Source organism: Botryllus schlosseri, chromosome 15 (assembly GCF_051294905.1).
Source record: "Botryllus schlosseri isolate E-star chromosome 15, Bs_hap1, whole genome shotgun sequence".
Lineage (NCBI taxonomy): Eukaryota > Metazoa > Chordata > Ascidiacea > Stolidobranchia > Styelidae > Botryllus > Botryllus schlosseri.
Window position 1 is genome coordinate 13756563 of NC_137250.1, and position 11555 is coordinate 13768117.

General features: G+C 41.2%; 1 protein-coding gene across 1 annotated transcript; it reads right to left on the reverse strand.

The window, feature by feature from the left end:
- Window positions 1-1509: 1509 nt before the first annotated feature.
- Window positions 1510-9295, reverse strand: LOC145457211 (uncharacterized). The gene is made up of 3 exons (XM_080335391.1): window positions 8286-9295; window positions 5413-5904; window positions 1510-2898 (listed from the first exon to the last, which is right to left on the reverse strand). The coding sequence occupies exons 1-3, from the start codon at window positions 8974-8976 to the stop codon at window positions 2663-2665; spliced, it is 1419 nt and encodes a 472-aa protein (XP_080191517.1). The 5' UTR covers window positions 8977-9295; the 3' UTR covers window positions 1510-2662.
- Between the last annotated feature and the right edge of the window lie 2260 nt (window positions 9296-11555).

The window sequence follows — 11555 nt, forward strand, 5'->3', positions numbered from 1 at the left end:
ATACAATTCAACGATTATTGATATATTGACTCGGAGCCTTTATGACTTGGTTAATTACAACCCTGTGGGATAGAAAACACATTGAGTAATTCCACGCCATTAACATGGATTCGACTCCGACCAGGGTCGACTGTTGACTCTGTTGAGGTGCGTGTATGGGTACCGCATAGACGCAACGGCTATGCGTGTCGGCAGTGTCGTACTAAATTCTAGATAAAGCGAAAGTGGGCAAGGGAGGGATCCTTAGACCTTAGACTGGTCAAGTGGTCATAAAGATGTCGCAGGACCGTGAAAATCAAACCTATACTTGGCAGCTAAAAAGCCTACGACACATTACTGAGGATATGCAGATGGGGACTCGCAACTAATTTATTATTCGACATTTTCGCAGGTTGCAGTTTGAATTTAAATCCATATACATCTCATGAGTATTGCATCTTTATAATGCAGAAGCGGTCAAGTTTGGCAAGAGCAAGATATCCCTGCAGTTAGGTAACAAAATACCGCCTGCTACTACTTTTTCAGGGCACTGAAGTCGTTTTAGTCTACATGGTGTAGCTTCAACCGCCTACACCAATTATTCAAGAGGTTATGTTATTAGTCCATGGGTTCTTAAACTGGAGTCCATGAATCCCTAGGGGTCCGCGAACTAGTTTTAGGGGGTCCGGGAAATGGCAATACACGTCATCAAGAAACTACAAAAACGGATTATCCTTTGAGAATGACGTTGTGAGCGGGACGACGACTACCGTATCTATAGTCATTATATTTACTCTTCATGGAATAGCTGAAACATAGTTCAGCTTGATGTGATGCACTCCGCAATTTATGTTACTCCCCTCCTTACAACTTATAAAAGTATGTGACCAACACAAATACTTTTTGAAAATGCTTGCTCGAGTAGCCTAGGCCTATATCTTATATACCTTCCATGTCTACCTCCAATTGCCCTGCAAATCGCCACTTGCACTTGTAATTAGGTAGAAATTGTCCTATTTACTTCTACTTGAGTACCAACGCTGTCTACTTTGACCACATCTGCAGATATGTCATGCCCCGCCACAGTTCTCCAAACTGCGGACAGCAGTGCTGCGCAAGACATTTCCGATCAAGTCATCGGGATGGTTCCGCTATTCCGTTGTTTCAGACGTGGCTGCGGTTTCATAAGCCAATTCAACTGAATATGTAATAGACATCACACACAATCTTAATATTTGCCCATCATTCTTGCTCTGAATGAATGAACACTGAACACTGCACAAAGGCGTATCCAGCAGATTCTGTAGGCAAGTACTGGTCTGACCTGTCCAATTTTCAAGTTGCACTACAGAGAAGCGTAAAACTAGCATATGTGGATCAAACGAAGCCATATCTCGCAGAATTATCTCTGAATGTCCCGTTACTGATGTGATTCGTCCGTATGCCGACAAGAGTGCCAGGTGCGGCGGTATAGGTTATATCGTAATGTTAATCTGCCATTCAGTTTCACTTCTTATAGGAATGAAATCATTGTAATGAGACGAAGGAACGAATCAATTTATATACGTATAACAAGAACCGTCGAGAGCATCGAAATTACCAAGATCGGTCAAGGCATACTATATAATTTCACACAACTTACTGAACAAGAGAGGTCTACAGGTAAGACCACATTATGAGATAAAATCAAGCACAGTTCACAGATAATGGTATAAATGTATCGCTTAATACGTTGATGCGATGAGGACTATTAGCGAGATATGATGATAAGGGCGACGGAACCAAACATGTTGAATAGCCGACATACTTGGTGCGTCAGAGGTAGGTTCGATCGGAGAAATCGTGATAAGTAATTTCAAAGGGGGTATGGATTAAAAGATTGTGCCGACGAAGGAATTTCCACATATTCCAAACATACTCCCATCTGACATCATGCGTGGTTTCTCGCTCTTTACGTGGATTGTGATACAAATCAAACATGAAAACACGTTGCGAATACAGTGATAACGAGATAGTACCACCGACTTCCGCCAGCTTTCCGGAGAAGCTAATATGCGATAACGAGTTGCGCGCCTCACCAATGTATTTTCTCGACGCACAAAGGAACTTAACGCGTTGTAACTTAACGCGTTGTTTAATTATCATCAGTTGGGTAGGCAAAATTGAGTATCTGAATAATAAGATTCCGAGTCCAGCATTACACTTCGAGTCGAGTCCAGTACTCGAGACGTCAGCACTCAGCAGTAATAATTACCGAAAAAGTTCAAAAATGTGCTTTTTTGCGCTCACAAGGAAACAATGCCAGTTTTTCGTCATGAAAAAACAATTAGTTTAAAGTTCAGACTATATTTTTCGTTGAAAAACCACTCTCAACTTGAATTGAGAATAAATGGATTGACACGTTTCGCGTAAAATCTTCATCAACGAATGAATGCTACACAAGCGAATTCGAACCCCTCACGATTGCCGTAATCTCGTTCTACATCGAAAGGGTTGGTGTTCTCGGTACAAGTCGAATCATTGTGTCTGTACGTAAAGTGTAAAGCGGTACACTACTACACTGTACACTGCAAAGGGTTAATCGGATGTTACTAAGCGTCTGATGATTTTCTGAAAATCACGATACCAGTGAAGCAAATGCATAGAGTCGATATAAAATATACTTAAGAGCGTAACGGCGTGGTTATAATAAAAAATAATAATAATATAATATAATCGACATGTTTAGGATCACAGTTTGCACGGAACGGTGAACGCTTCGTGCATTATTCCTTGAATATAGTTGGCGTGATGTTTGAAGACGGGGCGTACGCGCGTCGATTGAGATATCAACGTAAACGTTGGAACGTTCGGCTTTCAGCGTTTCTAATGATCGTTTTCCATCTTCTACCGTAAGAACAAACGTAGGAATATCTGAGCCTGTCGAAAATTGCAAATATGATAAATCAAAAATCCTTGCCAAAAACAAATGCAAGTTCAAAGCTGAGTGCGTACTCACGAACTTCAAAGCAAATAGGCCGGTGGTAGGGAACCTTTTTCGTCTGAAGAGCCATGTTGGCCCTATATTTTCCATTTTAATTCCCCAAAGAGCCATACATGGCAATCTATTGTTACGTCACAAGTGAAAATTCAAGGCGTCATGATAGTACTAATACGAACTCACTACATGGGATTCGTCGTGGCCGCCATATTTTCTCTGTAAGAACTCATAGGCTGCAAATCATTATGTGATAGCGCAATTCATTGCAAAGCTTATAATTTATAATACCTGATATTAATAGACTATATATAACTATAGCACCGATTCCGAAAATCTAAATATGGATCGACCTCTCAATTCTCAAAGTATTCAGCGGTAACATGAACGTTGCACTACACGCCTACGTTTTAACGGCAGTACCAGAAAGCTATAAGTTACCAATCAATGGTGGATAGCTAATCGTTGTTTGTAATTTAGATTGGTATTTGAGGATGTCACTTCCAAGACAGTTTATTTCTCGTTGTGGATCAGAAATACAATGTGTATTTGAAAACTGGATTACAATTCTCTACGATCAATCAACTTATGGTGCAATCATAGTGTTCTAAGAACACTTTGGTGCAATCCAAGATTACGTGGCGCGTGATGTCAAGTCAAGTACATCGGATTCGCGAGCGACATTTGTCGCTGGCGCTACTGTACCTTAAATTTAAGGATTTTATACAGGGGTAAAGCCCGTGACCCTGGATGCGACACTGTCTTGACCTCTGAAAGACATGTTTATGCTGCCACGAGAATAATAATTATTCTGGTCGTAATGAAAATTTACCAAGTTGCTGCAATATTGATAAAATTATGTAAACAATTAAAATGTGTCAAAGAGCCATATCTTATACCCAAAAGAGCCATATGGCTCGCGAGTCATAGGTTCCCGACCACTGAAATAGGCGCTTGCAGCAAACAATCGATTATATACGTTTCATGTGGTTGATCGCAGATGGATAATATGCCATTGTTATTATCGTTTCTATTATCCTACTACATACCCCCCCTCCCCCATTCGAAAAACCATTTGGAATAATAATCACAAGCGTATTACGCTACGCATACGCCCGCCGTGTGGATTTGAGATAATCATTGGGAAGTTTTTTTTCTATGATTTATTTATTTCAGTAGAATCAAAGTGGGCCTGCATACATGTCTTTGTATCAGTAGACCCCTGGATTGAATCATCTGCTTTTGGTATTGGTTCAAAGAGGAAAATACAAACAATTATACTCTAATTAAATAGGTTGCCTTATACAGGAATTCGATATTCGTTGCCCGCACTAGTCATGAACGAAACCAAGTATTTTCACTAGTGGAACCGCACATCCTTTTCCCGCTATCATTGACCCCATCTATGCATTTAGCTCGCCGCGTCTCATTACCATGTGTATAGTAACAGACAAATTATGCGGTCCTGTATTCAATTATCATGACTGACGTCAATTTGTCCAGAAGATATATGTTTTCGATTAGTATCAAATCGTGTAACGCTATAGCGCCAAGCAGATATTAACTTGCTTTATGGTCGAATAGGCATCAAGCAATTGCTGTGGTTTTACGACAAAAACGGTGCTAGCGGCGTAAAACTTGATTGCCTTCATTTTCCACTGCGATCAATTGAACGGAACCCCAGGGAATTGCCTTCTCGTTGCAATCCTTATCAATCATTACGTTGGGATTTTAACAAATAGATCCGCATTCGTATGCAATAAAATGTAATATATAACCAAAAACGTTAGTGTTTTTTGCGAGACCAGAGAAGCGAAAGCTGTGGAGGAACTTAATCACACAAATCGTAAAGCAGATATCACTTTCAGTATTATGTAACACACACACACACCGCTCGATTGTTACGGCACACTTCGCCGAATTGGTTTTCATTAATGTGAATCTCCGATATGCTTGTTATTGTTATTGTACCGTTAACTCTTGATAAGGGGCACACGAAAAGTCTTCAGCGTTATTTTTAAAATTACATTCGCTAAACAAGTCTCAACGACAACGCCATAAAACTACTCCCACGTTACCGTACATTACCCCACTTTAAACACATACAGAAAGGGTCGTTGGTCTTGGTACTCGCAGGCATGATAACATTAGCAAGCAGTAGATCTGTATAATAAACTCCGGACGCGTTTTCTATCGCAATCAAACCGTCTAACAAATCTTGTTTACACTGTAACTGGTAGCTCAGGCGGTGCCTACTTGTGATGCTAGCATAGACTGGGAGCATTGAATAGAATAAAGAAGTGGGTTTACCGATGCATCATCTCGATCAATCTCGACAAATTATATTAGCTGTATGTAGGCCTACTTAACATTAACAACAATCTGTGATAATGTCTCCCAGTGTCAATTTGATGCAACCGACCAATGACTGAATGAGTGCAAAAGATTACACTCACCGTGAACTAGCATCCGTTCGTCTTCCTCGATGTAATCCCGATTGTAAACAATGACAGCGCTCGCGTGATATTTCTCGGCAAGCTTAACTTTCACCAGAACAGCGCATTCGCCTCGGGCCATCAAAGCTACCCATTTACCGTCCGGAATATTCAACTCATCATCGTTGGATATTAGCCCGGAACACCCGAAATGAGTATCATTAGACTCGAAGTCGTTGACGTGAACTAATTTTCCGGAAACTGATGTCGAAGGAGAATGGACCCCGAGCACGGAAGGCATATTATTGATCGACCTTGCTGGTGACCCATCTTGTTTTGATAGGAAATGAATGGTGGCGGTCTTTATCGGTGCTTTAACGGGAGGTTTTTCTATCGTCGCAATATTTGTTTTTCCCGCAAAGACTTTCGCCCACACGGGCGATGACTTTCGCATGAGAGCTGTCAGCATTTGTCCGCCAGAAGCATTGATCATCAACGATGGTATTCTTGTACCTGGAAGATATATGACGGTGTTTTATACTGCTGCGATTATACCACTGGGTTAACTGGGATTTTTCGCTTTTGCTACTAGATATCAGTTAGGAAAGAGAATACACTAGGCCCGATTTTGACATAAATCTCCTGACTGGACAGTGGACATCTTCCGCTGAACGCGGTATCTAAACCACCTTGGCGTGTACGACATATTTCCTTCATAACATCGGCTGACAACTATATAAAGTTCGATCTCTGCGTGACTGCTGGAGCGTGAGGCCCCTGTGGAAATTTCAATATATTGCAGCTCCATTACGGTGGCGTTTTGAAGAAAACGGCTGCGGCCAAAATTTTTATTTCGTTTTGCCCTTCAATTTGAGACCACGTCATTTTTAGAGTGCAGTGCCCATTTAGGTTTCCGGAGTCGGAGTCAGAGTAGGAGTCTGCAATTGGTAATGTCCGGAGTCAAAGTCACAACCCTGTTTTCATTTTTTATTACTTTAGATTTTTCGGTAGCACGTGTGGCAGAACGTAATCCAGGATAAGCTCAATTTGAAATGATTTGCATCGCCCTTCTTCTTGTTCAAGATTAGTCTAACTTTTAAGCAATTCTCCATTTGACTCATGAAATCGATATTCGATCACGGGACATTAATTCTCGGCGTCGATGCATCTGTTATCGGTCAATGGCACTAAAAACGCAATAGATATCAGTCGGTACGAAATTGTAATAACGGTTCTCTATACTGTAACAAACAGACAGACCGGATATTGTGACTGCAGAACTATATTTCAGCAACTAAAATTCGCTCACTAGCTGAATGTTGGTCCGACATATATACTAGTCAACTTACATACCTATCACTGGATAGAGAGGTAAATGTACAGGGAAATCCCAGATCTATACTTGGCTACACGGGACTATGTCGCATAATGGAGAAAATAGTTTATTCTTTTTTACGATTGACGGTGTCTCAAGATATGTATTTAGGTATTCATCATTTGTTTTGTATACGATCTGAGGTCTGGGCAATGCATGATGATGGTACAGTGGAGAATGGAATCGGAAACGGAGTTTATCCAGGTCGGTTTCAAGCCGGTTTCTAACTGGAGCCGGATTGTAGCTCCATGTGTTACGCATTGTTATTTAACCGACCGGGGCCTACGATATCGCAGGCCCCGAACCGACGCATTTTCGTTCCAACATACATTATCTATAATGGCCGGGAACAACGAGTCGATTGGTCTAATCCGAGTTGAGTGTCAATTGAAATTATTCGAATCGAATCGAGTCGATTTTTTCGATTAACGAATTTGAACGCACTTGCTACTAAGATTTTGCTCTCAGCGATTAATAGGCTTTCGACTTTCCTCCCGTCATTGGTCGTGCAATGAGTGGTGTTGGAATAAACTACTGGAGGCTCAATACTCGACTCAGATTCGAATCAGTGGGGTACTCCATTTTGCCAAGCCGAAACGACAACCATGGACTCACCCAATTTATAAAATGTATTTTTGTGTAGTGTACTAGGTCACATAGCCTAATTTATCTAATTGTTCGGAGGCCGACCTCGAAACCGGATCGAAGTCACAATCAGTTTTTAAAAACCTGCACTGGCAGGTAGAACTATGTATCTTACAATCGCATACTTACAATTAAATTAGAAGAGACATATAGCAGCGCTGGTAACCCTAGCTAGACCCACCCTATCCCACTAATGATCAAGCTAGCTCAAGCATTTATATCAGTGGTTATTAACCTCTACAAAACTCTGGAACAGTCACGCGAATCAGCAAGAGTTTGCGGAACAAAATCTGTGACAATACAGATCTAACTACACATCGATTACATTACTATACATAGATTACTTACTGGTGCACAAAATGAACTGTGCATCAACAGAACGTCAAAAGAACAAAACCAATAATTTATAATTTCCTCACTAACGGAAACATTATAATGAATGTATGTACTACAAATCAGACCGACTCGTTCTGTTCCCTCTCAGATAACAAGTTCAGACATGCGAGGCCGCACCTTGGCAAGTGTCATCGTATTGTTCGGTCGCGACGTACATCGTGATACGAATTGCTTAATGACAAACGAGGTTATAAGTATTTGAGATAGAATTGGCATTTCAGAAGGACGGGATACCCCAACCTCCCCTGCGTACGTCACGACACACGACGTATACCACCGCTACAGTCAAAATTCGACTATTGATCCTGCTTAATTGCCTGGAAACGATGGTGGCCATGAATGGTTTATCATCACAAATCATATCTATAAGTTGAGTGTGTGTCTTCATCCACAGGGAACCCCTGGCAATGGCTTACGAAACTCCATGAGTTCCATGGAACGCCGGTATATACATCATATTACAAAATGACAAACTCACCTATAGTTTGCATAAATTCAACATCCTTCTGACCGGCCTCGTTGTATATTATGACGGCACTGGCATTGTATCTTTGCGCAAGCTTTATCTTGAAAACAAAGCTGCATTTCCCTCTCGATATCACCGCTATCCACGGTTCTGCACTGTATTGTATATCACGTGCGTTGCCAATCTCTTTGGTGCATCCGAAGTGGGAATCCGCCCGATCCGTGTCTAGTACGTGGAGAAGCCGTCCACGAACGGTTTTGTGCGGCGAATGATGGCCGAATTTTCCGCTCAGTCGAATGTTACAGTCGGCATGGGTCTGGCCGCTGCAATCCACAACGTCAACAAGGGCTTCTCTGTAATGGTCGGTCTTCTGTCTTGTCTTGGTCTTTGGCACCGGCGCGTGCTGGTTGCTGAGGCGTTTTATCAGAGCCCAGTACTGAGCGTCCTTGTCTTGTGAAGATACACCAGGGAGAAATGGAGATGCTTCCAATTCGCGAAGGATTTGATTGCTGCTCTTCGCTAGGATGTTATTAAAAATGTCTGGAACGGCTATATCGCTACGTTTAGCAGGGTTCTTCAACCTGTTCTTTACAGAGCCATCACACGCAGCCAGCAGACATATCGTGCTGAGCAATTCGACCAGGTATTTCATAGTATAATCTGGTACTTCGACTACAATAACAACTATCACCAATAATGTCATGAGGAAAATTCTTGTTAATACACTTTGCTCAGTTGCAGTCCATAAAATAAAATATGCTCACAATAGAAATAATAACCAAACAATTTGCATCCCGCCTGCTTGCGAACATGAAAGGAACGCATTTACCTATAACTAAGAATAAATTATAGTGTCTAATGAGCCCCCGTGGGCTAATTTAGATTGAATAGTGCGAGCCCCTTGTACAACAGATACATCATCACTTTGCAACACCCCTTTCGATTGGACAATCCACGACATCTGCCTTATAGAGCCTGTAAAGAGCACATGCGTCCAACATGGAGGCAACACCGCCAATCAGACGGATATGTGGTAGTCTTCCTCTTTTTAAGTATCGCACACATTTTTTCCTTTGCGATAAATCGAGGTTAACAAAGCATTGAACGCGCGATTTGAAGTAAGAATAATAATACGTTGTATATCATTCATATTGCTAGTTACTAGTACAAAAAGCCGTTTCGAAACTTCTCTACTCTCGAACAATCGACTGCCTCTTTAGTCTTTCTTTACGCACTATTTAGCGAGAGACCTCCGCAATCTGTCATTTTGTTATTCCGCTCATTACTCTATGTCTAATCTAATTTTATTACATTGCTCATCAGTATTCGAAGGCCGAATAAGTTCAACCGAGTGTAGTTGTTTTGAGTATGGGAACAAGTGGCGATTGAACGACAATGGCATGTCAACAAATCATTACGTTGAACGATTCTCTTGGTAATTATAATCATTGCCTTCAAAACCGCACACGTAGCTCATTAACGTTATTTTTGGATTAGGATAGATATTAATGATCACATATGTGAGATAGTTGGACTTCTAATAGAGAAATGGCAAATACAAAGGTTCCTACATAATAGACGCTGGTCATTGAGGTGAGCGTTATGCAATGCAGCCAAGCACGAGGATGCCTTTTGGCCTCACGACACACTGACAAAATATACGTACTCAGGGTTGTTAAGATCGTAAGATATGTTAACATGAACGACACATCAAGTAATTGCAGAGATAATTCAATTATGCCATTCTGTTCCAATGCATAGCCTACACATTTCAAAATTCAAATTCGAAGTAGCAATCGACGCTCATATCACGGCAATCTGGCAACTTTCGGGTTGTACAATTGTACAATGCACGTATGCATAATTGCATATGCATGGCATTTATTTTGACTAAATCCAAGAATGATACAGAAATACACAATACACATCGCTGACTTTGAAACAGCTATAGCCACAAAATAGTAGTACCGAAACGATTTTAAAACTGTATGGCGAAAAACTGCTTGTGCGAAGGCGCCGACGTTTCTAATTTCATACGACTAGTCTGCGCAAACGAAATATCCAATAAGAAAATAACTTCTAATGAAACCGCAATATTTCCGAAACAGACACGACGATCGATGTTGTTTCGATGCGGCAAACAAGGTTACGCTGCAAATCACAAATCTTTCGAGATCACGTGTGTTAAACATTCTCGGTGGCATCAATTATTCCGTCGCGGACATTAAATTCCATTCAAAACATTCGACCTCGAGCTGGCAACAACGCATGCCCGCGTTTCGCCCGTTGTTGGCTTCCGTGATTCATAATAGAGAGCAAATATTTGACAAACGCAAGCAGCTAAAATCGAAAACGGAATTAAAAACATTGTGATGAAAGACATACGTTCTTACATATGCATATACATTACTTACTGCACGCGAACGTCTTCTAAATCGAGTCACGTTTTGCAGTGAAAGCCATTAGTGAGCGGAATGCCGGTATCTATATTTCGTGACCCATGATTAACTCGATAGTTTTCTTAAGGCTGTACATCAGGCCGACCATACTTTAAACATTGTATAGCATAGCACGGCATGGGCGGCGTGTGCGTACACAGTAGGGATGGTGTGAACCTCTGAAAGGTTCAGGTTCGTGTGAACGTGAACCTTTTTGAAAGGTTCTGTGTGAACACGAACGTGAACCTCATGACGTCACCTGACGTCATATTGCTAATTTAAACCCCATATTTCTATTAGGTGATTGCCTATATTAATCTACTGTACATGATACCGAGCGACGACTCGGGGCCACATAATGGCTCAGTACTTAAGTACATATTGACGTTTGAAATGTCGCCAAATGTGTCATCTGCGGCAATCAAATGATATAATAATCCCATAAAATCAATATCTTGCGTCGCTTTGCCAACAATTTCGACCTGATCGGACAATGTATTCGGCGACTGAGTATTGCCACATGGATATTGAGCAGAGTGTAAAATGAGTTTCTATATACTTTCTACCGATTAACAAGTTATGCAGCAGTATAGCCAACACCCCAGTCGCACGGATTTGTTTTTTATGATACAGTATACATATGCAGTCAAGATTGACCCCGTACGCCTGCTAGATTTTTACATCAGAAGACGATATCAATCTCATTGATTGGTTGAATAAGGATCATTTGCTGACAAAATACAGTGGATTTCGCTCTTGATGTCATGTGATTGCGGGTCAAGCTCACAGCACAGAGACACTAAATATGTACAAACGGAAGGCTGGATATTTCGAGAGAACTTAA

Coding starts and splice junctions, on each gene's coding strand:
- LOC145457211 (XM_080335391.1), bottom strand. CDS start 8,976: ATGACATTATTGGTGATAGTTGTTATTGTAGTCGAAGTACCAGATTAT. Junction 5,905..8,285: donor TGAATTTATGCAAACTATAG/GTGAGTTTGTCA, acceptor TATATCTTCCAG/GTACAAGAATACCATCGTTG. Junction 2,899..5,412: donor CGAACGGATGCTAGTTCACG/GTGAGTGTAATC, acceptor AATTTTCGACAG/GCTCAGATATTCCTACGTTT.